Source organism: Gymnoscopelus microlampas, assembly GCF_963454915.1.
Source record: "Gymnoscopelus microlampas genome assembly, chromosome: 11".
Taxonomy (NCBI): Eukaryota; Metazoa; Chordata; class Actinopteri; order Myctophiformes; family Myctophidae; genus Gymnoscopelus; species Gymnoscopelus microlampas.
In genome coordinates this window covers 29,696,778-29,723,581 of record NC_139948.1, presented here as the reverse complement: position 1 = coordinate 29,723,581, position 26,804 = coordinate 29,696,778, and the positions used below count along the sequence as shown (strand labels likewise).

General features: G+C 42.8%; 1 protein-coding gene across 1 annotated transcript; it reads left to right on the top strand.

Annotated features, from left to right (window-relative positions):
- syt3 (synaptotagmin III) lies at window positions 1-23,573 on the top strand. The gene is made up of 10 exons (XM_084071649.1): window positions 1-204; window positions 4,507-4,899; window positions 5,402-5,504; window positions 5,878-6,054; window positions 12,194-12,320; window positions 14,971-15,189; window positions 16,919-17,039; window positions 18,489-18,660; window positions 22,847-22,976; window positions 23,481-23,573. Exons 1-10 carry the CDS (start codon window positions 54-56, stop codon window positions 23,565-23,567), a joined length of 1,680 nt encoding a protein of 559 aa, XP_083927775.1. The 5' UTR covers window positions 1-53; the 3' UTR covers window positions 23,568-23,573.
- The last annotated feature ends 3,231 nt before the right edge of the window (window positions 23,574-26,804 follow it).

The following is a 26,804-nucleotide window of genomic DNA, read 5'->3' as shown; positions in this document are numbered from 1 at the left end:
GCTGCGCTGTCATTGGCTGACTGCTGGTGTGAGTGTGCGATGCGGATAGGAGGATGTCGGGGGACTGGGATGAAGACCTGTGTAAAAAGGCGCTAATGCTGGTGGAGGAGCTGTGTTTCAACTCGCCAAGAGGCTACAGCCAGAGCGAACGTTGCCAGGAGTTCACCTACCTGCTGAGAGGTCACAACAGACCGCTGGACCCAGGTAACAACATCATCCATTAAGTCACACACGTTGAGGCTCTACTGTGCATCATCAGGGAAGAGCTACATTTAACCTCTCTTTAAAGACCTTAAAGTTATCCGAAGGTGCTGTGCTCTCAGAGCAAATAAGAGAAATCAGAAGTATAAATCCAGCTACAGTATACTCCATGAAATATTCATGTGCTATATTGGATAGGCTAATATATGGCCAGAAGACCATCAGCGGGGTTCACTCTGTGACATTTACCGTGATGCAAAATATATTTATTTGTTTTTCCACACAAAAGCTACAGCGGCGCCATAGGGTATGGCAGAGTACTCTCTGTGTGTGTGTGTGTGTGTGTGTGTGTGTGTGTGTGTGCGCGCGTGCTTGTGTGCGCATGTGTGTGCGCGTGTGCGTTTGTGTGTGTGTGCGTGTGCGTTTGTGTGTGTGTGCGTGTGGGTGTGGGTGCGTGTTTGCGCGCGTGCTTGCACACATGTGTGTTCACTACTCACTCATTTCGAAGTGCAACATACTGTGGCAGAGCCTAGACATATGTGTGGCTCAGTGTGCTCTGTATAGTAGATTAGCCTGGGATTGGCTGTGTGTGTGCTGCTTCTGCACATTTGTATGGCTGTGTGCAGAAATGTCATACCATGGTTTGAGGCATCGCCCGCCCACCTCCCCCCTCTCCCCAGCTGAGGTGTTTGCCGTTTGCTGATGGCAGTTTCCAAGCCCTTTTACGATCTGTTCTCAAAGTAGGGTCCGGGGACCCCCAGGGGTCCTTGAGGGGGTTCCAGGGGGTCCCCAGCAAAATTTGCTCATACAGCATCAAAATCACTTTAACCACTTTCTTGAACCCTTTATACATTGGCTATTTGAAAATGTCTTACATTTTTTTAAATATATTTTTTATGTATTTGAAACATTTTAGCACCACAAATCTTGTATGGGGGTCCCTGGCACAACATCTTTTCAGATGGGGGTCCATGGCCAAACGCAAAAGTTTTGGAACCACTGCTCTATACGATTGGTGCAACGCCTGCTGAACACTGTCACCCTGGAGCGTTGGTGTAAGCAGGGGAGTTGTGTTTGATGCAGAGGCTGTGTGATTCCCAGCGGGTGGTCGCTTCAGTCACTGATTGACAGGGAAGTCCCACCCCACAGCCCCCGATGCGCATCAGAGGCCCCCTGCCTGCCCTTCCACCTGCTCTTTTTCGCTCTGTGGATTAGCCATGGATCTTTAGAGGGATCAGTATCGAGCGAGGTAAAGCACCTGGCCTAAAGAGAGACAAATGGAGGAGAGCGGTTCGCCGCCCGACAGTCCCCTCACACGTTTGATCCCAGCCTTGTGTTATCAGTGCCCCCTGATCTGCCAACCACACAGACACACACACCTACTACCTCACCCTTCTCGCTTTGTTTTTCCCCACACGATCAATATATTAACCTTTCCCATCCTAAACCACTCCCCTCTGAGGTTCTCTCCTTAAATCACTGTCGCCTCGTTTCTTTTCACCTCCGACTCTGTTTCTCTTTCGATCAACTCTTTCCTTTGGCTTTGCTGCGCTCTATCACTGTCTCATTCTCTCTTCTCTGCTCCTTGGCTCCATGTTGTGGTGACTTGCTGACTTTATCAACCCCTTATCCCCCTCCTCTGTGGGCGCGCCAATGGAATCGGGAATGGAGCCAGTCAGCCAATATGTCTGTTCCAACATGTGCACCAATCCGTTTCCCTCTCCTCCTCCCCTCTCATTTCTCTGCCCAGCCCCTGCAGCCTGTGACGAAGTTTGAACCCCAAATTGGTGTCACCTCTCCCTGAACATCACTATCTCTTCTTCTCTGTTGTCCTTCTCTGCTTCACATTGCCCTGTTTTTCACAGAGCCTCCTCCCCTCCTGATTTGGCGCTTCTCTCTTCTCTTTTATCTCCTTCCGTTTCCCCCCGCCATCTCATCCCTCCTTTCCTGCTGTCTCCAACAGCGACAGATCAATGTCCATCCCCCATCCACCACATTCCTTTTCTATGCATCTCTCTCTCTCTCATCTCTCTCTCTCTCTCTCTCTGATCATATCTTTTGAACAAGTGCTGATTAATGACATACACAGACTGATGAATAATTCACCAAAGTGAGAGAAGAGAAGTAAGACATCGCAACGAGAGAGAGAGAGAGAGAGAGAGAGAGAGAGAGAGAGAGAGAGAGAGAGAGAGAGAGAGAGAGAGAGAGAGAGAGAGAGAGAGAGAGAGAGAGAGAGAGAGAGAGAGAGAGAGAGAGAGAGAGAGAGAGAGAGAGAGAGAGAGAGAGAGGGTTGGAGTGATGAACAAAGAATCTGTAGCCTTGGAGAAGAAAGGCACAGAAAAAGGAGAGCAAGGAATAAGGGGTATAAGAGAGGATGAAGCAGAGACTGCGTACCAAATTCTAATCTAGAAAATGTATCCCAGGGCGGGAGGATTGGCTACTCTCTCATCTTTGCTCTCATTCTCGTCATCAGCGCGTTAAAGCCACTTTAACCCTGTGGGGTTATTATAGGTAAAATATTTCTAATTTCTTTTAAAAAATAAATCATTTTTAAAATAACAAAAATAGCAGATCTACAAGTTCACTTGTAGATCCACTATTGTAATCACATGACACAGTTAAACGAGAAAGTGTAAAAGAGAGCTTAAGTGGTTAAAGAAATTAAAAATGTAAGTGTCTTTGTTGTGATTTTTGCAGCGTCTGTGTCTTTTGTAATGGCCACAAACTCGCCTCAAATGGAATGATATTGATGAAAAAGATGGGCATGTGCCAGTTGGAGAGAAACACATTCTCATGAGAGAAGACAGTAATTCTACTATGAGATGATGATGGCAAAGAGGAGTCATTGATTGGCAGCCCTCTGGTTTGGATGGTGCCCAAGATGACGCGGAGCAAGTTTTCCTGAGTGTGTGTGTGTGTGTGTGTGTGTGTGTGTGCGCGTGCGCGCACGTGTGTATGAGTGTGTGCGTGTGTGTGTGTGCACGTGAGGAGGATTGAGCTAGGTCGGCTAAGCCTGTACGTTATCGTTATCTCCTTGACATTATCTCCTACCAACATTCTTATAAATATTCATGACAAGGGGAAGGGCTGTGTTAGATTCTTTACCCGAGTCATTCACCATACCGAAACATTTCTAATTAGATAGATTTAAATAAATATGTATCAAGTGGGATTAATTATCAAGTGGGGGGATTCATTCTGAATATTCATTTATTGAGTTTACACACCACAGATGCTGCCGTGTTTGCTTGTGCACTTTCAAACTATAAACAGAACTACAGAAGTTCCCAGGCCTGTAATTCGTGTCAGCTATCTTCCTCGCGCATTCTCTTTGATGGAGCCCGCTGCCGGAGCTGTCCAACAGTCTGGTGCTGAAACGGCGCTTTTCTCCTTCTCTGGCCGTTTTTCATTCGGATGACTCATCCCCCCCCCCCCCCCCCCCACAGACACAATCCTTCAGCCGTCAGAGATTAAAAGCTCATAACCACAAGGAGATGCTTCATAATATCCCATGGAAATATCATTGTGGGTGTTTTTATTGTTTACTCCCCTTAGATATCCATTTCACCAGTGTTTGCCCCACTTTATGCGCAGGAATTTAATGTGGAATATGAGATGAATTTACTCTGACTCCAAACTCCCCTCAAACCACCTCCTCCACCCGTCCTCCTCCCTTATCTAGAAGGACAACGTGACATTTGCAGATTTTGGGGTTGTATGGGTATTTCTTACACAGTAAAATCCTCAGTGTTCATTTATCCATTTGTAACTCTAAGCTAGTGTACAAATTGTACACTAACCTAAATTAAAAGCGCTGTAAGTGATTTTTGTTCCGGTCAAAGCAAAATGTTTTTTGTTAATAGAGTGCTATAGAGTGTTTGTTCAGTAACAGGAGTCTCCCTATCTCTCCAGCTCTTTAATGAACATAAATACATCTGCAGGTGGGTCATTTTGTTCAATATTTGTCCAATTTTACCTGCTTATTTTTTGTTTCATCAAATCCAATTTCATGTGTTTGTCCTGTATCTTGTACAAGTTCTCCCTTCTGATTGGATAAAATTGGTATCCTGACCTGAAAATGTATTTTCTCTTAACTAAAGAGCTGGAGGGACGGGGAGAGCATTGTTACAGAACAAACACTATATAGCAATGATGTTTGGGATTTTACATCTGTGTATGCGCAGTAAGTGTATGTAGTGTGCGTCTATTTCCAAAGAGCTTCATTCAGTTTGGCCACCTACCTCTCCTCCTCTTTTGTCTCATCATGTGTGCCCTCTCTCTCCCTCTGTGCTTCCTGTCCTGCAGAGATCTCTGTCAGTCTGCTCTCGGTGATCGTGACATTCTGTGGGATCGTCCTCCTCTCGGTCTCTCTCTTCGTCTCCTGGAAGCTCTGCTGGTTGCCATGGCGCGACAAGGAAGGCGGGGGCCTGAGTCTGACGTCGGGTCTGCTGCCCGGAGGTGCCGGCGTCGGGGGCCTAGGGGGGGGCGGGGGCTCGCTCCTGCCCCCGCTGCTACAGAGGAAGGAGGGCCACTCCTCCTCGTCGCTCTACCCCACTCTCGGCCAGCAGGGCCAGCACCACCCGCATTTCAATGACTTGGTGGGGCTGGAGAGCGGGGGTGTGGGGGGCGTGGTCGGTGGGCCACAGGAGACCCAGGAACATTCATACCTGGACATGGATTCCTACCCCAACAATGCTGGTGAGATGATAACAGCACGTACAGTGTTACCCCCACAGAAACTAGACACTCTCCTTCACACTCAGTGTAACTGTAATATTATACATTAGTCTGTATTTGTGGAGCGCCAGTATGATGAATGTTAAGCGTTATCTTATCTTACCTAAAAGGTGCTTTCTTTAATTCGTACTCCATTCAAGCAATATTTTATTTCAGTGAGGAAGTCTTATTGATTCGCCTGTACAAAATGTATGTACATATTGTAACTGTATGGATTCAAACCCACACTCACACTGCAGTCGCAACCATCTTTTTATGTTCCTTTCCGCTGCACTGTGAACAATCTGTAAAATCAATGCAATACAATCAATGCGATCTATGCTGCCTTCGTGGCTTTACAAAAGCAGCATCAGACTCAGATCTGCTAACGAGCCTCTAACAAGCGACAGCTCCATGACAATAACAAAGGAAGAGTTGCTCAGCAATTCCTTTTAATCCTTTTCCCATCTTGTTGTGGTGGCAGGTACTCTGAAGTTGAGTCAGACATCTCCAGATGTTCCCAATCCAGAGGGGGGAGCCCAGCCTCAGAAAGAACTGCCACTCTCTCAGCAGCAGCCCACTGCACGGTCAGTACTGTGTTTGTGTCCATCTCTGTTAATGGATACACTCTTTGCTGTGTGTGTGTGTGTGTGTGTGTGTGTGTGTGTGTGTGTGTGTGTGTGTGTGTGTGTGTGTGTGTGTGTGTGTGTGTGTGTGTGTGTGTGTGTGTGTGTGTGTGTGTGTGTGTGTGTGTGTGTGTGTGTGTGTGTGTGTGTGTGTGTGTGCGTGCGTGCGAAGGACCCCCTAGCTGCGAGTGAGATGAAGCAGGGAATATAGGACATTTAAATACAATAACAAATAAAGTTAAAATAAAATAGAAATACATATTCTGATACAGTGACAATGTGTTTTCTGTTGTTGTTGTTGTTGTTTTTTACCTCTGTGTATGTGTTTAATTAGGCCCAAGCCCATGACTCATCAGCTCTCCAGCCCTGATTTCCATGGTGAGGAGAAGGAGCAGGTGACCAGCATTGGACAGATCAAGCCAGAACTCTACAGGCCCAAGGGTGACCAGGGCGACGGGAATAAGGGTGACACCTGCGGCAAGATAAGCTTCCTTCTGCGCTATGCCTTCAAGTAAGTCAACGGGTTCACAGGAGGCAACCTACTTTCTGGCAGCTTCCAAATGGCACTCATGTTAAATATAAATGGCATGCAGGATTTCATTCCCCGCCCATACCATAATTGTCATAGATATAGGCATTTTAAACCCTATTAGCTGCACGTCGAATAATTTACAACACGACAGCATTGAGCTTGTAAATCGGCTATATTAAAACAAAGAAAGAAATGTATTTAAATTTCTTTGACATGTTGACATTTCACACCAAAATAGGGAGGGACACCGAGTTAAAAAGCTAATTTAAATGGTTTAAATGTTGATTATGCCAATTACTTTATTTCTGCTCCTTTGTGTGTCAAGTATGTGAACAAGCCTCCTATTCATGAAATCCTGGCTGAAGAATTTGAATAAGTCATTTTGGGTGCCATGCTGTTAGAAGGGACTGAAGGGAGAAAGGCATATGAGAGGTGGGGGGGGGGGGGGTGCAGTGTGTACAGCTTGCTTTCTCAGTCTGACGAGAACATGGTCCCCTATTTCTGCCTGCCATCACATACAGAAACAGTACAATGGGTGGGAAAGTGCTGATGGTCGAAAAACAAGGGAGTGAGAGGCCGTTTCAGTCATGAATTATATATGGTGTGCCACTTTAAACAGCAGACCCTGTCAACACATAATAACACCACACTGTGTTATGGCCTGAATTACAGACAGAAAATTAGCTGGGGAGTCTGAGGGAGAGGGAGGTTGATGATGAAAAGTGCTCATGTGCTCCTTTTCCCCATTTATAAAGGCACACGATTATTTATGTGATGTTGTGCATTGCCTGTCGTTACTGGCGGGGAGTTAGCAAGAGAGAGCTGAAGAAGGCTAGGTTAAAGATACAGCTGCACAGTAAAATCCTCTGTGTTCTTTTAACTACGAGCCTTTGAAAAATTGACACTTACAGGTCCTTTTGGGTCCAACACTGAGGATTTTACTGTGTGCAAGACCTTGTGAACACGTGTGGAGACACACGCGCGGGACTTGTGTGGCTTTGTGTTGTCACCTGCTGTTACCGCTGTCGGAACTGGAATTGTGATGTTAATGTGTGAGACCCCCTCTATTTGGGGACTAACAGCCAGAGCAACAGTGTCAATCTTTCCCAGGTCCTCTGAGAAATGCAGTTCTATTGACACCCCTGTTAAAAGCTGACATATTTCTGCGCTGGGAATAACAGCAAGCTTTTCAGGCATTGTCTGCAAGAAGTAGGGCTGTGAATTCTACTCTGCTGGAAGGCAATAGGCGTGTTTGGTGCCGAATGCCTTGGGGGACTACATGTGTTTGAAATCTTGGTTTTCCCTTTCGTTCATGTCTTGCTTTAAAAACATGAGAGTGGGGTTATACAACATGTGATCAGGTTTATTACACAAGCAGTACTTATCATTTTTTATAATGTCTGAGTATTTTTTTGCATTGTATGCGGAATGCGGATGCTGTCTTGGCATCGGAATATATTACACCATGACACGGAACACAGATAATTGGTCAGGTTTTCTTATGAAACTGTTTTTCTGGCTACAGAATCAGAAACAAGCAATTTCCTAATTGCTGTGATTGCTCTGTTTATCATTACTCTGATTTGGTATGATTGCAAGATGTGCAGATTTGTACAATTTCCTTAATTGGATGTGATTCGGAGGTAAACACGTGTCCTGATTGGGCACGGTCATGTTGTCAGCAAGATGTTTCTAATTCATGATTAGGGCAAACAGGCCATCAGCATGGCTACCAGGAACATTGGCTTTCGCCTGTCGGTTCGCCCCCCTCCACCCCACGTGCCCTCCCCCACCCCGCCCCACCCTTCAAAGTTCGTACTGCCATCCTAAAGGACCTAATGAAGTGGTGACATGCTCGTTAACGCGGAGAGACACATTCTAACGAGGTCTGATTAAAGGCCTGCGAGCCATCTTCAGCTGCTAATTAAATACTTCATAAGCAGTCTGTGAGATAGGCCCATGACTGTGGGTGGTTCATTTAGATGTAAAGACATCTACATCTGCGTGCTAGTGTGTTTGCATGTGTATATTATTGGTGTATGTGTGGTAGAAGGTGACTATTCAGAGACTGGGTGTGTACAGTATGTATGTTATGTGTGTAACCATATTCGTGAGCGTGTTTACAGTACGTGTGTGTGTGTGTGTGTGTGTGTGTGTGTGTGTGTGTGTGTGTGTGTGTGTGTGTGTGTGTGTGTGTGTGTGTGTGTGTGTGTGTGGGTGTGGATGTGCATGTTTGAGCAAGTGTGTAAACACCTATATATGGGTATGTATGAGTGAGTATTGTGTGCTGTTTAAAAACTAGGGGTTGTGTGTGTGGTGAAAAATGAGTGAATAACAAAAGCTCACCCTTTAAAAGCATTATTAATGTCTTTGGCTCAGACTGTCTCATCAGCGCCTGTTCATCTGGGCTTACTGTGTCCTTGCATATTACACCACTGATAATGCAACTGTGATGGAGCTGGAGGGATGATGAGACATGAGCCATTCCAGAAATAATATTTCACAATACTATCTATAATACAAATTCAATACAGAGGTGTGTGAGTGTGTGTGGGCTGACCCTGTCTGCTGAGTATTTGGGTCTGATGTGGGTTTGTGTATGCATGTGTGTGTGTGTGTGTGTGTGTGTGTGTGTGTGTGTGTGTGTGTGTGTGTGTGTGTGTGTGTGTGTGTGTGTGTGTGTGTGTGTGTGTGTGTGTGTGTGTGTGTGTGTGTGTGTGTGTGTGTGTGTGTGTGTGTGTGTGTGCGTGCGTGCGTGCGTGCGTGCGTGCGTGTGCGTGCGTGCATAAGCGTGTGTGTGAGAGAGACAGAGAAAGAGCTAGCGATTTGGGTGCATATGTACAGTAGGTACTCACTCTGGTGAGCCACTCAGTGAGTTCCAGAGTTGTTGTTTTTTATGAGCATTTTTAGGTCTAATCTAGATTTGTATTTGTGTTTGTAAGCGTCTTTCACTCATGCTCTGGAACCCTGAAATTATCTTGACATTCACCATATTTCAACACTCGCTGGACTGGACATGCAACTGACTTGACAGTGCTAGCTCCCTAGTTAGTACAAAGGCAGTGTAATGTCCATTTAAGCCCCATAGGCTGTTTGGATAGAGCAGGTTAAAACTTGAAGCTGCTCAAAATGTTACTTACACACACACCACCTCGGAAGCCAACAAGTCAGTGTTTAAGTACTATAGGCAGCACCTTATTTTGCCCAGACAAAGGCAGCATTTCTAGGCAGCATGTGTCGGCTACAATGTTGCTAGAACAAGTTTGATAATATAATGAAACATATAATACAACAATCAATGAAGGAAAACACAAACAACGCCAACATTTCCAACAACCTCTACTACTGTACATCACAAACCCAACAACAATCAACAATAGTAAATCTACTAACTCAAATCTATAAATGTTGTAACTCAGAAAAGTTGTTCATACGCGACAAATGTGCTTTTTGTGAAACCAAAGGCTTGCAGATACAAAGAGTATGATCCACAAAATATTGGTGAGTTTATCACCATTAAATACAATCAGATATTTGTCAATCAGAATTGATTTCTCATGAAGAGGGCAGTCTATGGAGAGAATTGCAACTAAGAGGTACACAGTGGATGTACTGATTCTCCAAATCCATGTTTCAGCATGGTCAGTAGTACCATGTCAGTATCATGTCAGTATCATAGTCAGTATCATGTCAGTATCATGTCAGTATCATGTCAGTATCATAGTCAGTATCATGTCAGTATCATAGTCAGTATCATGTCAGTATCATGTCAGTATCATGGTCAGTATCATGTCAGTATCATGTCAGTATCATGTCAGTATCATAGTCAGTATCATGTCAGTATCATAGTCAGTATCATGTCAGTATCATGTCAGTATCATAGTCAGTATCATGTCAGTATCATGTCAGTATCATGGTCAGTATCATGTCAGTATCATGTCAATATCATGTCAGTATCATAGTCAGTATCATGTCAGTATCATAGTCAGTATCATGTCAGTATCATGGTCAGTACCATGTCAGTATCATGTCATTATCATGGTCAGTAACACGTCAGTATCATATCAGTATCATATCAGTATCATGTCAGTATCATGTCAGTATCATGTCAGTATCATGTCAGTATCATATCAGTATCATGTCAGTATCATGTCAGTATCATGTCAGTATCATGTCAGTATCATGTCAGTATCATATCAGTATCATATCAGTATCATGGTCAGTATCATAGTCAGTATCATGTCAGTATCATGTCAGTATCATGTCAGTATCATATCAGTATCATATCAGTATCATGTCAGTATCATAGTCAGTATCATGTCAGTATCATGTCAGTATCATGGTCAGTATCATGTCAGTATCATGTCAATATCATGTCAGTATCATAGTCAGTATCATGTCAGTATCATAGTCAGTATCATGTCAGTATCATGGTCAGTACCATGTCAGTATCATGTCATTATCATGGTCAGTAACACGTCAGTATCATATCAGTATCATATCAGTATCATATCAGTATCATGTCAGTATCATGTCAGTATCATGTCAGTATCATGTCAGTATCATGTCAGTATCATGTCAGTATCATGTCAGTATCATGTCAGTATCATGTCAGTATCATGTCAGTATCATATCAGTATCATGTCAGTATCATATCAGTATCATGTCAGTATCATGTCAGTATCATGTCAGTATCATGTCAGTATCATGTCAGTATCATGTCAGTATCATGGTCAGTATCATGGTCACACACCAAACATCAGCGATCTACTGTACAAGCTTTCAGCGCATCACATCTTATAGAATTGTATTATTTTATCATTTTTATCTATCGCCTTATTGCAAACCAAATTGGTTTATTTGTCATTGTAATCAAATTGCCTTTTCACCCACATTTCATGTTTCTGTATTTCTTATGATATCAGCACATTAGGTGCCTGTGCGTGGCCTCACTACTCTGTCTCCTTTTTTATCTATGTCGCATTTATTATGGGGTAAGGACACTCTGTGCTGTCCTTGCTGTACTGGGACAACTCAATGAGTTGCAGGATTTCCTAGTTACACGTGTCAAGCTATGATGATGTGATGTCTTACACATATCTGCTGCTGACGCAGGCTTCCGGCATGAGAAAGACACTTCCAGCAGTTTGACCAATGATGTGTAGAATTTTACCAATGACGTACTGCGGGGTCTTCAACGTTTTGGCCAAGGACCCCTTAGCTGAGAGAGAGATGAAGCAGGGACCCCCACTACATATTGTATGGAATTGTGTTGCAGATTAAACCTTTTCATAGATTTCATGGATAGCTTCATAGACGTGTTTGACAGCACTATCATTAGTGTATGTTGGATTCATGTTAATGTGTATTTATAGACATTTAACCACATTTGATCGTCAGTACTTAATATACTTGATCTTTCACTCCGTACTTAATCTTCTCTTTTTTCTTCTAACACCAAACTAGGAATTCACATTATCATGTGTCTTCTGCAGACCGGTCTGGCCCCAAGCGCTGGGTGGGCGTTTTCCAGAAACCAAAAAGTGGAAGAGCCAATCAATGCGCTCAGGGCCCTGTGATTGACAGACGCTGATTGTCTCTTCCACATTTTGGTTTCTGAAAAACGCCCACCCAGTTCTTGGGGCCAGACCGGTCTGCAGAAGACTCATGATAACGTGAATATCTTCTTTATTTTCTCAATTTTGGATTGTAGACGTTTGGATTGCTGTTTCAGTTTTTAGAACCTTTACGCCCTAGTACACTATAAATGTGAGTTGTTGTGCATATGGATCTATGGGAGACTGAATGTAAAAATAGTTCAAATAAACAGACATTTTGAAGTCAACAATATGACGTCACGTCATAGTACTGGACATCATTCCCAACAGGCATGGGCCTAGTAACTAAGTCTGTAAGGTGTGTCAGTTTATAAAATGTATAAAATGCATCTTCCCTAGTGTTACTGAGGTAGGATATCTACAGTACCCCAGGCACTTGAAGGCCCAACCAAAACCCACAAACACACAACACGCCTCTCCGCTTTTAGATGTAAGATGGCTTACATGTGTGTGTGTGTGTGTGTGTGTGTGTGTGTGTGTGTGTGTGTGTGTGTCTACAGCACAGAGCAGTTGGTGGTGAAGATCCTGAAAGCTCTAGACCTGCCAGCTAAGGATGCCAATGGCTTCTCTGACCCCTACGTTAAGATCTATCTACTGCCAGACAGGAAGAAAAAATACCAGACAAAGGTACCTCCCACACTCACCACCACGGCTCGCCTAGCCTACATACAATATTATTGTAGTATTGTCTGTGGCAAACGTCAGTCTAACGGTTTGAACATTTTCAATGATCGCTAAAGTTATCCTATGTCGATTGAAGGCAGAACGTAGAGTCATAATTGGTTTCAGACTGCTGAAAGGAAACCCCACTTAATTTAAGAGTTCACACATTCTGTGGTTCTCTGGTCGGTTTCTGGCTTTGGGAGAGTTATTCAGGATTGCAGATATTACCCTTGCTCTACTCCTATTTCTCTTTGAGGCTAGATGATAGGTGCCAATTGATTAAAGAATCATCCGAGTGTGCAAAGTGAACATTCAACGGGTTATATTAAAGTGGGAGTTATGCTAAATTGAAATGCCTTCCCCGACGCAGCCTGAAGGAGAGCGTTTCCTGCACCCCCTTGTGTGTGACTGTCTACTATATGTCTTTGTCATAAAACCTCTTCTTGCCACTCAGAAATGTTAGCGTATTAGTCATTCATTTCCATAATACTGCTTCCCTATTGTTTTTAAAGGCAGATGAGTGCTGAATTTCAATCACATACTCAACGTTTAGCTTTTACGAACCTGTTTCTAGTACCAGAGACACATTTTCGTTTTTGCCACTTTTGCTGAGTATGGTATATAGATTTTTTTTTTAAAGAAGAAAAATCTTAGTTGATGTTTCTGTCACCTCCAGACTCCTCTCTGTTCTGATATGACAGGTAAGAAGATGGGATGTCACTTGTCACTTGATGTCAGAGCTTAGAGTTTCTAAAGCCCAGTCCAGACCAAAGATTTGCAACGCAACAACTTGCAATCACTTAAAACAGAATCCTAAAGCTGGGGTTTGCAACTAGCGCCAAGGTGCGACCGATTGCCATTTCCACAGCAATAATCAGCCTGTGATAAACAACAGACGGGGTTGCCCCTAGTGACAGACACACATTAAGGCGAGGAGCAGAGATAGTTTACCCTTTCCATAGCACTTCAACGTGTTATACTATATTGTTATCTTGTATAGAATTATGAAATAGCTCTCCTTTCCTTAAGCCCATTGGTTCATTTTTCTCACTCTGTGCGAGTGTTTCCAGAGAGAGCTGAACATGCTCAAATTGGTTAAACGTTTGGTAGCTTCTGAAAGGTTTTGCTTGCGATTGAACAAGTAGAATCATTTGCGACACAATGAGTCGGCATGCACTGACCTGCAATGGGGTAATACAGAGCGCTGCAACTATCCCTGCATCGTTCTGCAACGTTTCGTAGCGGTGTGAAGCTTTGGTGTGGACTGGGCTTTAGATTTAAGCCACATAGTCAAATTGGACAGATAGCTGGCCAGTCATCAGCTATTAGTAGGATAGAGTGGAAAAAAGCACTTTCACTCTGCTAAATGGTGTATTTGAAGTGGAACATGTGTCATATCTAATTTGTAACTGGCATCATATGCTAGCCTTGACGGCAAATGCGTTGACAGTTTACACACACACAGCAAAATCCTGCTACTATACTATATTTCACCACTAAAAGTCATTTAAAATTTTGCAGTGCTGCAATGACACAGTGAAGCATCGTTATGTTTTTGTTTCACCATTTCCATTCCCCTTCTCTCTCCCCACAATTCCTGCTCCCTTCTAATGGAATAAAAACAAATTCTTGCTGTTAGCCAGTTCCCTGTGCTATTTAACACAAAAACCATGTCAAGAAGCATTTGAGCAACTGTTCAATGGCGACTTGACGACAATGTAGCTGGCCATGTTTGGCTGTTTTGTAGCTTTGTCACCGGTAGTCTGAAGCATTATAATGAACTCAATTATTTTTAGGCTAAAAGGCTGACCTGACTAACTAATTAAAATTATAAATAGAGCCCATAGTGAATGAATTGAAGAATGTTGAGTAAGAAATCACAGCCATGTCTTTCAAATATTGACGTCGTCTCTGGTTCTCTGCATTTTAACCTATATTAAAATTGTCTAGTGGGTGGGCGGGCCGACGGTGGACGTCACAAACGTAACATGCAGACCTGCGAGGCGCACCGTTGCTCCGATCCGTGCCAACCTTGGCACCAACACTGGTCAGGGGTCTGCCATCAGAATAGCCACACCAGGGGCCACGTCAGGGTCCCCCGGGGACCACAGGAAGACTGTTGATCCAATCATCACCAAACATGGCACAAATGCTGTTCATGGATCTGCCATGACAATAGTCACAAAATAAATTTGGGGCACTACAGCAGTCTTACAGCAGTTTCTAACATTTCAAATGGCCATAATTCGGTGACCATTGCTCTGATCAGCGCGATATAGGAGTGGATTTGAAGGCTGTGTAGTGGCCTGAAAATCTGGTGATTTAAAATTACCTGACACATCATTCTTGATGACTCTTTGGGTAGTGGACTGGTCTAGCCAAGAGGGGAAATGAGATGGACTAGATTGGTTTCTTAAGTAGGTGTTATGTAAGAGTTAAGGAAATAACCCAAATCCATTTTTCTCAGAATCCGCCTGGTGAGATATCTTGCTTGTCAAAGAATGCTCTTCATCTACAATAGTTACTTGGAAAATATTTAGAGCAATGTGTGTGTGTGTGTGTGTGTGTGTGTGTGTGTGTGTGTGTTCGTGTGTGTGTGTGTGTTCGTGTTCAGGTCCACAGAAAGACCTTGAACCCAGTGTTCAATGAGACGTTCCAGTTCGGCGTGCCCTTGGCTGAACTACATTCCAGGAAGTTGCACTTCTCTGTCTATGACTTCGACCGCTTCTCCAGACATGACCTGATTGGTCAGGTGGTGGTGGACAACCTGTTGGACTTCAGCGAGGGCACAGGGGACAAGCCCGTCTGGAGGGACATCGTCGAAGGCACTGCAGTAAGGACACCCCTCGGTCACTACAAGGCCAGCTACACAGCCAATGCCGTGCCACTGCAAATGAACGTCTTAACCCATTAAAACCGAGAACGCATCTGTGTATCCACTTAAAATCATTATTTTATACTTTGGCCATTCAAAAATAGCAGATATGCAAGCTCATAGTGCGGCACTGAGTGCCACGCTGTGAGCTTGTAGATCTGCTGGCCAAATGCATATAATTTTGGGGGTCCTTGACATGAAAAAGTTTGAGAAGCACTGATATAGAAACGTGCGTTTTTCAGAAAACTGTTAGGATTTAGAAGACATTTTGTAGAATCGGAACCTCAAGCCTTAATGGGTTAAAGGGATTTATATTCTGGTTTGATGTTGCACATACCAGATTTCTTGTCAAATAGTATCAATTGGCTACCAGTACTGGGCTAGTAGTCAGTCGATACTGACTAGCTGACCCCATTTATTTCCACTAAGCCGGGAGACCTTTATTAATCCTGCTGGGAAAATTCACCCAGCTGATTATTGCTCAGATGGTCATGATGAGCGCTTGGAGGGAGCTGTTAGGGGTTAAGTGCCTTGCTCAGGGACACTTCAACATGTAGACATGGACAGGCCGGGAGGCAAACTGGTGACCTTATGATTACCAGATGGCCTAGTCTCTACCCACTCAGCTACAGCTGCCCCGCACTAGCTTCCCAACAAATGATAACAAGCTTCCAGAGGACACATTATCATTACCATAGTGTCGTTTTTAAAAACAATTGTAAACTTTGAGAAGAACCATGGGATGTGCGTTATCAAACTAAAACGCAACTATGCCTTTAATGCCATTACTGTCTAAATTACACCACAAGTTAACATTAATTGGTCAAAATAGCTTGCACCTCTGCAAAAGACACTGTAAAGCGAGTAAGAGAAACAGTACTAATGCACATACTGTACATCTGAAGTTGTACTTATTCATTGCATGGAAAGCAACTATTTGCATGTGGGAATCGAACCCGGGTCTCCCGCATGGAAAGCCAACATCTTAGCCAATAGCCTAAAGGGGGATTCCCCCTTAGTGGCTGGGGGAGATATCAGGGGTTTGGTCATCAGCCATAGGCTCTGAGCCACTACTGCAAAACTTGCATCATATTTCATTCATTAAATAATAGTTTAGACTCAACCTCTCTGCATCTCTCAGTGGTTCACACATTTGGAAACAATGATCCGTGAGGCCCCTGTGTGACTTAGGAACCTACAGTGTCACTCGAGTGTCATGAGATCACAGACAGAGACATAACAGTGAACCCTGATACTAAAAGGAAGAGCGAGAGTGATATAAATAGCCTGAAGAAATGTCACCTCCACTTAACACTTTCTTCCTCTTGGGGACATTGACAGATTGACATATGATTCATTTACAATGATGGCACTTCCCCTCTGCCTAAACACTCTGCCCGTTTAGATTAGGATGCCTGTCGTCACCCTGCATCAGTTGCTGATGAAGTCCCTCTCTTTTGGTGACAGAGTGAAGTAAATCATAGGAAATGATAAAATGACAGTGTTTTAATGGGTGCTATCACCAGTCTATCCAGACAGCCGCAGGATCAACTATAAAGACAGAGATGTCTTTACAGTTGATCCTGCAGCTGTCTCTCTACTGTAGCTTGACTCGTGTGTGTGTGTGTGTGTGTGTGTGTGTGTGTGTGTGTGTGTGTGTGTGCACGTGCGCATGTGTGTGTTGCAGGAAAAAGCTGACCTTGGGGAGCTCAACTTCTCGCTGTGCTACCTGCCCACCGCAGGCAGGCTAACTGCTACGGTCATTAAGGCCACCAACCTCAAAGCCATGGACCTAACAGGCTTCTCAGGTACAAGAACAGCATGTCACTCAAGCTGTCTGTTCAGTGGCTGTGGGTGCCGTTGTTCCAAAACCCATTCGCTGCATATAAACGCCATCGCCAGGTTGGCAGCCCTCCTGAAGGTCGATACCTTCATAAAATGACATGTTACGTCTAAAATGTGTTATAAAGTTACTAAAATGTGTTACAATGTTATAAGCGAAATTCAATCCAAAGAATGTAACTTTTTAACAGCTGAAATGTAGTACAAACAAAAACGTGTAAACATGTAAGTGCATAATCACTGGAAAACAACTACAACTAGAAAAAGTGCTCCTCGGAGCACAAGTCTCCGCCAGCAGACTTGTGTTGGGAATGTTGGGAATGTTCTAATTCTTATGTTCTAATCTTTTCCTTGTGGTGTCAGCTGCTCGTCTTCGTTCTTTGTCATTTTCAGATGCGAGTGTTCTTCGTCTTTGTTTCTTAGCTTTGTCCTTCTCCTGTTGGCGTTGCGCCTTTGGTTCTTCATCGGTTTGCAGACAATGATTAGCTTCTTCAGTTTGCATAATAAGAGTTAGTTGCACTGTGTCATTAACTGTGATCTCAGTTTGTACTGGAATGTACTGTTCTTGATTAATCCTGTCTAAGCTATTTATATTACACATTGTGATGACACCAGTGTGTCTACATAATGTATTGCTCCGCCATTTCTCAGCCATTTCGTGATTATTCCTGTCTTACCTCACTTTGAAAGAGGCTAAGACTCTTTCAAAGTGACACATGTATTTATAGGCCGCTATACGTCACTAGCCAATCAGATCACACTATTTCACCGTATTGTCACGTGTCACGTGAGGCTTGACCAATGTTAGCTTGGCCGAGGGGGGGGGACGGAAAGTGAAAACAATGTCTCCTGGCGGAGACAATAATATCACTTGTGTGGCTGGAGAGTGATTACTGCTGATATAATATAATAATTAAATTAGTGCAACTTAATTAGTGCGGGCCGAACTAAGGTATTTGAATTAGCAATCAATTTTCTTTGAAGACGTTTCAGTACTGCTTCCACTGATTAAACAAGATCTTTAAATGATAATGATGCACGTCACAATTACAGCCTTGACGATCACGGGATGATTGTAATGCTTTAAAAAACGTGCTGTAAAAATCGAATCCTGGGTGTCAGTTTTTCCCCTCACTGCATCCACAAAGCTGCTGGTGTAGAATGTACAAGGGGAGTGAATCAGCCCGTGTTGGTTCTCTCCTTTATGTTCTTAATCCAGCTTTGCCAAGGTGACTTGATTTTCATGCCTTTTATGTGCCACAGACAGGTGCCTGTGAGCGTAATGCTTAATAGCGTTTCTAGGAGTGCACCTCTTATCTCTTTCTGCCCAATCCCTCTCACTCTCTCTTTCTCTCCACGTCCAACTCTATTTCTCTCCTCCTCTCCCTCCCTCCTTTCCTCTGTATTTCCCTCAGACCCTTACGTAAAGGCTTCTCTGATCTGTGACGGGCGCAGGCTAAAGAAGAGGAAGACGTCCATTAAGAAGAACACGCTGAATCCTACCTACAACGAGGCGCTGGTGTTTGACATTCCTAATGAGAACATTGAGAGTGTGTCCATCATCATTGCAGTAATGGACTATGACTGGTGAGAGCCAAGAAAGTTTTTTTTTGTTTTTGTTGTTGTTTAAGGCAATTCTATAGTTTGTTGTTATAATGACTACTGAATGGCTGTAAAATGATCTTTGAACATATATTAAGGGTTAATTATGGAACTCAATTATGTCAACACTTGTATTAACCCATTTAGACCTGTTTAACCTATATATCTTTATACCTTTCAATCCGGGAAGTTTTTCAGAAAACAGTTTTTAGAAGGCCCCAGGTCTAAACTGGTAATTAATTGAGACCTTCAATGGAGGTATAATGGAGTAGATTCTACTCAAAAGAAACACAAAGATATTTTCAACTAAAACAAGGCTATAGGTGAAACCTATATGGCTGGACTGTGTGAAATTGTGGGCAATTTGTTGTTGGATAGCCAGTGGTAGTGTCTATAATGTGAATTCCTAAATGTTCATCTTCATCTCTTCTGTAGTGCTCCCAGTAATATTGTTAAAGTGTTCTGAAGTAGTAGATCATGATGACATGGTCAAGCTACATTTGATAAAAAAATCTAATCATGTGGATCTCGGGTTCCACATGGGAATAGCTTGTCTCCAATGTGGATACACAGACACAGACATACAGACAGACCCTATTTTGAACAGCTAGACACCAGCAGACATAAAAACTACAACGCTAGAAATGCAAGGAGAACTAACCCTTATTTATTTTGGGTGTTGGAACAGTTGATAAACAACCATAAGATTTGGGAGGAAATATATGAGCTATTTTGCAAGATTAGACAACACAAATATGTCTAATTCATAATCACAAATAGCATTGACCTGCACAGAACGACAATTCATGAATTACACCAAACGTAGATTACATTACCAGACATCCCCTATAGTAATAATCCTGCCTGGATAGGACTTTACAATACAATGAAATTATAGTGAAACCATGATGAATACATCCATAGACCTATAAAATAACAAATTAAGTCATTTTACAAAGACTTCATTTGAAAAACAAAATGTACATATTCTGGAGGAGAATTTGAATGTAAACGGAGACAGGATGTGTACATGTGACAATATCCATGAGATGGAGAGAGAGAGATTAGTCTCAAGCCACATATACAGTCTACGTCTGGCAATCAACTGAAAAGTATCCATGCCTCTCGTCACTTTTTTCAGTTGAAAATATGTCATTGTTTTTAAGCGACATGGTCTGGCATATAATATTGATCAAAGTAGGGATGTTCCAATCAAATCACCCAAAACGTATCTAACATGGCATAGCACAATAGCAGGCATCTCTACATGTACTCTATGTGATTTCAAGACAGTGGTGTAATATATTAGTTTTGGTGCAAGCTTCGTCTATACTCCAAACCGCAATTCATCAGATTACATTAGAATACATTAAAATATGCGTTGACTAGATCCCAATTTTCGCATTGGTGAGTGCGGAAGGTAGGGCATTCACGAATAGTGATTTTTAGCATTCGAAATATTCAACCTATAAGTATTAGAATATTCGATTAATTGATTTGATTATTAAAATATTATTATTATTATTATTTATTTTTTCATGGATTTTGGAGTCAGCGTTTCAGGGTCTCACATTACACCAGTGCTCCAACTGATTCCACACTTTGCACAAATATTGCTCAGTGCTCTGGCTATAGAGCTGCTTTCCGCACCATTAATGTACTTACAGTACACAATGTACAGTTTGTATGAAACTCCATTATTGCACTACAATTTTGGCTACTAGGTCGCCGTTGCGCCGGAAGTGGTCTTACGCGATATGCATAAGACACAGCGCATAGGTGTGTGTGTGTGTGTGTGTGTGTGTGTGTGTGTGTGTGTGTGTGTGTGTGTGTGTCTCACACACACAGACACAGACACACAGCGACAGAGAGAGAGAGAGAGAGAGTGACAGTTCTTACGGCAGTAAGTCAATACAGTCTGTTTTCCAAACAGACTGTATAAAGGCATACGACCTGCCTTTTCAGAGAGATCGTATAGATCGCGATACAGCGAGTGCACATTCTATGAGTTGCAGTTTTTTTTTTGTCTTTTTATTTAGAGTAGGCAATTGTTTTTTACCCCTTTTTTTCAATTTTGTCGTAAGGCCAATTAATTCCTTAATTTATAATTAGTACGGCGGTGTCATTCGCCAAAAAGAACAGATCTACAAGCTAACAACTTGTCGCGACTCAAGCAGCAGTTCCTTGTCATCACTTTTTTATCTTTATGTTCTGTTGTGACTGAGCAAGAGCTAAGAGTGGCTAACGTAAACAAAGCTGTACTCCAGAGAGACAACCAACCGTTAACAAACCAGAACCTATACTTGCACTCTGCTCACTACATCCCAGAGCCTAGAGTGATGATTGATCTGCAATTGGCTAGTTAGTTACTAGGCCAAATGAGGATTGATTACATCCAAAAGCCAAGAGGGATGATAGCTCTGCGATTGGCTAGTCCACCAACCAATGCTGTAACTTTATTTGAAGATTCGAAGGTGTTTATTTGTTACTCACTCATAAAAGTACAAGCAGCAAAATGTTGGTGTGACATGCTCCACAGGCACAGACTAACTAAATGTAACAGCAAAATATGATACTGGATATAATACAGGTTAAGAAAAAAACAAGAGGTAAAGATCTTTAGCAGCAATGGAGTGTGTACAGAATATTAGGTGAGAATAGATGAGCAACTGGGATATATAGAATATACAGTAAATAGTATGCATAATGCAAGTAAGTACTATGTGCAAAGTACAATATGTGCAGGGGGTTTTGTCCCAAAAAGAAAGAGAATAAAGACAGTTTGCTCTGGTTTGAGCAAAAGGGGACTTGGGGACACCGATTGAAGCTGTTCGACTGACTGAATTGGCAGTTTTGTTTTGTCAATGTTCAGGGCTCTGATAACCTCTGGAAAATAACTCTTCCTTAGTCCCATCGTGCTGACCCCACAGGTGCCCGCCTTTCCGCATCAGCACAAACAGTCCATTGTAGGGGTGATATTTGTCCTTCATAATCCTTTTCGCTCTGCAAACACCTACTGTACTTGTATGAGACTGCAGAGATGGGAGGGAAGTCCCCGTGGTGCGTTCAGCCGACCTCACCACCTTCCGCAGGGTTTGCAGGTCCTGGGATGAGCTAAACCCGTACCAGACAGCGATGGCCCCTGTCAGCGTGCTCTGAGAAGAAGGATTTCAGAATCTTCTCTGAGACCTTGAATCTTCACACAATGACTGACGTGACTCAGTCAGTCAGTCACTCACTCAAAGCCATGTCCATTTCTAGGGCTGGCCAAAAAATCCAGACGCAAACTGTTGCCTTATTTTCTTTTCTTTTTAGCGTGTTTGTACATGGTGTGCTGCTGCTGTTTGCTGTCACTTTAGGGGCGGCTCTGTTTGATCATGGTACTGCTACGTTGAACACGATGAGCCTGCCACCCCCCTCCTTTATGAGTCAGACTCCTGCTGGACGTCTCCTGTTTTACATAGAGGACAGGCATCTCATGAATAAGCATTAGCATATGCTAATGCCTAAAGGAAATAGTGTCTGATGGTGAGACACCCTGCCAGCGTTTCTATCATGTTGCGTTCGGCACTCAGCGTTGCCATGTCATAATTTAACATGGGTCAATTTGGGTCCATTTTTACACCCTCTGAGTTAAATTAACACTAATGATTTTACTGTGCAATAGCTAGAGGATGCTAGCATATGGAGTTTGGCATCTGCATACACAGTGAAATCCATGTGTTAATGTTTCTACTCGCAACTCTGAGAGTGTTCAAATGTGGCTACAGTTGTACACTTTCAGAGTTAATGTTGGTAGCTTTTGGAGCGGGTTTCCGCTCCCCACTGGCGTGCCGCCCCTTTGTAACAGCCTGTGTTTATTTGTGAGCTGCTATTCAATATCCTACCTCTGCTGCTGCATTCAAGGTTGATAAATGGGGCCCACTCTGCCTGTTCCTCACCAGCTCTGTCTCTCTCTGTTCCATTATACCTTCACTCAATCCCTCCTTCTCTCTCTCCCTCCCCCTCTCTCCTCCCTCCATGGCTATACCCTCCCTCTCTGTCTATCTCCATCTGTCTTGCTTGTCTCTCCATCTTCCTCTGCTGTTCTCTCTTCTTGCTCATTTTGCTTCCCATTCATCTCCTTCTTTTTCTTGTTCTTTCTGTGTTCTATCTCTCTACTGTATGTCAGCATTGGTCATAACGAGGTCATAGGGATGTGCCGCGTGGGCAGTGATGCAGAAGGTCCCGGGAGAGAGCACTGGACAGCCATGATGGCCAATCCACGCAAACCCATAGAGCAATGGTATCAGCTCGTGGAGGTAATGTGCATATGTGCTTAATAATAATGTGCATACGTAATGTACTCTGCCTGTTCTGTACTGTTCTTTTGTTCTGATTATTTAACCTTTTGAACCCTAGTGTACCTATGCTGGGCATATCACAATATGCGAACATTCTAAAAATAGCCGATCTACAAGCTTTCGCTTTCTCCGAAGGGATTTGGTGTAGAGCTAAAAAAATTAGGGGACCAAGTATAGACCCCTAAGGAACACCGGTCTACTGAAGTGTATAGGGTTTAAGTTGTTACTCTACTTAGATTCACATAACTTTTAGTGACATCAGCTTGTGACTACACAGTCAAATACTGTTAATGTATCCATTTGCAACTCAGAGGTTGTACATACGTAACCAAATTGACCCTCCATATGGTTACGTTTGTACACTCTCAGGGTTAAATTAACACTCAGGATTTTAGAGTGCATGTAGTACACTCTAACATGTCTTTGTCAATTAATGCAACCATAATGTGTTTGGCTGTCCAGGAGAAAGCAATGAATACATACTCAAAGAGTGCCACAGCATCCTCCCCCAAGCCTAACATTGTGGTGGACAGCCCTCATTCTGAGTAAAACTGTGAGTCTCCCATTTGTTTCAGTGAGTCATTTACATGTGCTTCCAAATTCAAACATTGTTCTAGTACTGTAAATTGTTTATTCTGGCAACAATGTTCAGTACATCATTACCTGAATATTAATCCCCCCCTAAAAAATGTCTGATGCATAATTGTCTAATGTCTGTTGTCTAATTTCGATTATGATTTTGTTTTGTGAGAATATGACACGCATCCAGCAATTCAAATTGGGTCATTTAGCAGACGCTCTTATCCAGAGCAACTTACAAAATGCAAGGTCAGAGGAAATGCTTTGAACATTTTGTCAAACAATGGGGTACTGTAGGTGGTCAAGGGATAAGAGTCCCAAGAGACAGAGAAGTAACTGGGACAACAAAGGAGCAACAAGCAAGCCTAGCATACATTTAAATACCATATACACAGTAAAGTTTCTGAGGAGGTGCGGGTCCGTATTAACAGTCAGGATTTTACTGTGCAACTAACATCTGTCTAAAAATAGTCAGCGGGCAGGAAGTGCACATGCAAAAACAATATCATGTGCACTTTAAGGTAAACTAGTAGACCTTCTACAACCATGATCCAACTATCTGTCGGTAAATGATCAAGTACATGTTGTGTGTAAAGCACATTGAATTGCCTTGTTGTTGAAAATGTGCTATACAAATAAGATTGCCTTGCCTTGCCTTACACAGTACAATCCCCAGTGTTCATTTATCCATCTGTAAATCAGAGATTGTCCAAATGTAACGACTTTGTGTACAGGTGTAACCAAATGGACCCTTATATTTGTACATTTGGTTACATTTGTACACTCTCTGAGTTAAACGGACACTCAGGACTTTACTGTGTAGAAACAGCTCATATGTAGAGGCTGCAAGGCAGGAGCATCTGTATAATCTAGATGTTATGGGTTATGTAATTCTATGACCCCCCCCCCCCAACTTGCAGGGCTGCATACTGTTTATACCCCCTTCCCCCCTTTCCCAACCACTGTAGTTTCTGTAGCTTAATCTGCCTGTTTTCCCTGATTCCCTGCTCTCTGTCTCTCCTCAGGTCATTATCATCTTCCCTGCGCCAGACTTTCCTTTCTTCCCTCTCATCTGTGAATAATTCTCTCCATCAAAGAAAGAGACGAGGAGGCACATCCAAGCGCTCGCACGGCTCCTCTCACTGTTAATGAATCCTCCAGGTCCCGTGCAGCAGAGGGAAAAAACACATCTATCACTGGCTACACTTTGAGCATCACACTACACATTTACAAACACACTTGACATAAAGGCTAGAATTGATATTGGTTGTACATTTGTGAATTAGAAAAAGAGTGCATGTGTGCGCATACAGTACAAACACACACACACGCACGCACGTACACACACACACACACACACGCACACGCGCACACACACACACACACACACACACACACACACACACACACACACACACACACACACACACACACACACACAGTTTGTATTACGTGTGTACTTGATGTGTGCTTCAGATTAATGTAGTATTTCATCTAGGAGGAGTAGAATGTGATACATTTTCTCCCTCAGAAAAAAAGAGAGCAACACATCATGTGGATTGGTCATCTCAAAACCGGACCAAAGGTTCATGCCATTGTACAGACTATAAAAGAAGAAAAACAAAAAACCCGCCACATCATTTTTCTTTCTTTGCAACCGTAGAGTGCAGTATAGCCTATATGGCATACTGTGTAAGAAAACTCCCAATGTACTGCTGTGTTTTCAACAGGACAAAACATCCATTGTGGATTCTCCAGGACATTTTGGAATGCCTTGTTCAGGCTTAATATCCTCTGAAATCAGACTTATCTCGCTTATTTTGTATCTGTCTGGAGGAAAGACAATGAACCATTCCGTGGTTGCTAATGATGTCAGAGGAGGGAGAACTGAGGATGGAACCATTGGCCCAAGCATGTTGCGCAACCTTGAAACGTGTCCCTCTTCCTCATCCTTTTTTGTCACCTTTCCTCATGGTGCTCCATCAATGTCAATTCGTTTTTATTGTTCTATTTATTTGTCTTTCGGGGTTTGTGTAATATATATAGTATATAAATATATACTGTACATATACAGTATATATATACACAACCATCGAGAGAGGAATTTATCCATACCAGTTTTTTACAATCCACAAAGGAAGAGACGGTACTGGGAGGTCTGGGAGATGTGGACTACTTGCGTCTGTGTGTGTGATAGAAATAGAATTCCCAGATTTTTGGCCAAACAGGCCGGACGTTTCCCAGTTGGACAACAGGGGACCAGTGTTTCACATGGACCAGCATCGTTCTGCGTGCACTTGCTGGAGAAGTATCCTGCAAGGAAGGATTTCACCATTATATATATTTTTTTCTTTTCTTTTTTTTACCATTCCAAGGACTTTTTTTTCTTGTTTTTTTCTTTTTCTTTTTTCTTCCAACAACTCATTTTCTAATTTCAAAAGAGAATATTTGTCTTCAGACCATCACGTCCGTGAACAGGGCGTTGACTTGAGAAGGACACACAACATTTGTGTTGCTTTTCTTTGTGTGTGTTTCAGTGTTTGTGGGTGTGTTTTGTATTCGTGGGCATCTGTGTGTGTGTGAGTGAGTGTGTGTGAGTGAGTGCGAGTGTGTGTGTGTGTGTGTGTGTGTGTGTGTGTGTGTGTGTGTGTGTGTGTGTGTGTGTGTGTGTTTTTCTGTGTGTTTGTTTGTTTGTATGCCTGTGTCATTGTGACATTGTGTGTGATGCGTTTCTGTACTCATGCCTCCCCCACTTCCTTTGCGTCCTTGTGCCCCCCCCCCCCCCTCCCTGCATCCACGGACTGAAACTCTTGTCTTGGAACAAAAAAAAATTGTCTTCTGTCCTGTGTCTTAGAACAGCCATTGTTTTTCATGTGGTACTCATTGCACTAATAGGTGGGGAATGGGGGTTTTCACCCATATAAACAGTCTGTTTGTCTCTCATAGACAGTTAGGTTGTATTGTCTATGTTGTCTCCTAAATCAGCTGTCAACCATTTAAAAAATGTCCCCTCTACCCTTTGCCTGATGTAAGTAACTGTGTTGACTGTGTACTTTTCAGTAATTGTGTACTGTATGTATGAGGGAAAAAAAACACAGATGGTTCAGTGAAAAAAAAAAGTCAGTATGTTTTCATTAATTATAAGAAAAAGAAACAACAAAAAAAACTAAACAAACATCTGAGGTACATTTGTTAACACCTACAGAA

Bases quoted from the DNA above. Each gene is read 5' to 3' on its own strand.
- syt3 (XM_084071649.1), top strand. From the start codon at position 54: ATGTCGGGGGACTGGGATGAAGACCTGTGTAAAAAGGCGCTAATGCTG. The intron at 12,321-14,970 runs GTACCTCCCACA...GTTCGTGTTCAG, and splicing joins AGAAAAAATACCAGACAAAG to GTCCACAGAAAGACCTTGAA. The intron at 17,040-18,488 runs GTACAAGAACAG...TATTTCCCTCAG, and splicing joins GGACCTAACAGGCTTCTCAG to ACCCTTACGTAAAGGCTTCT.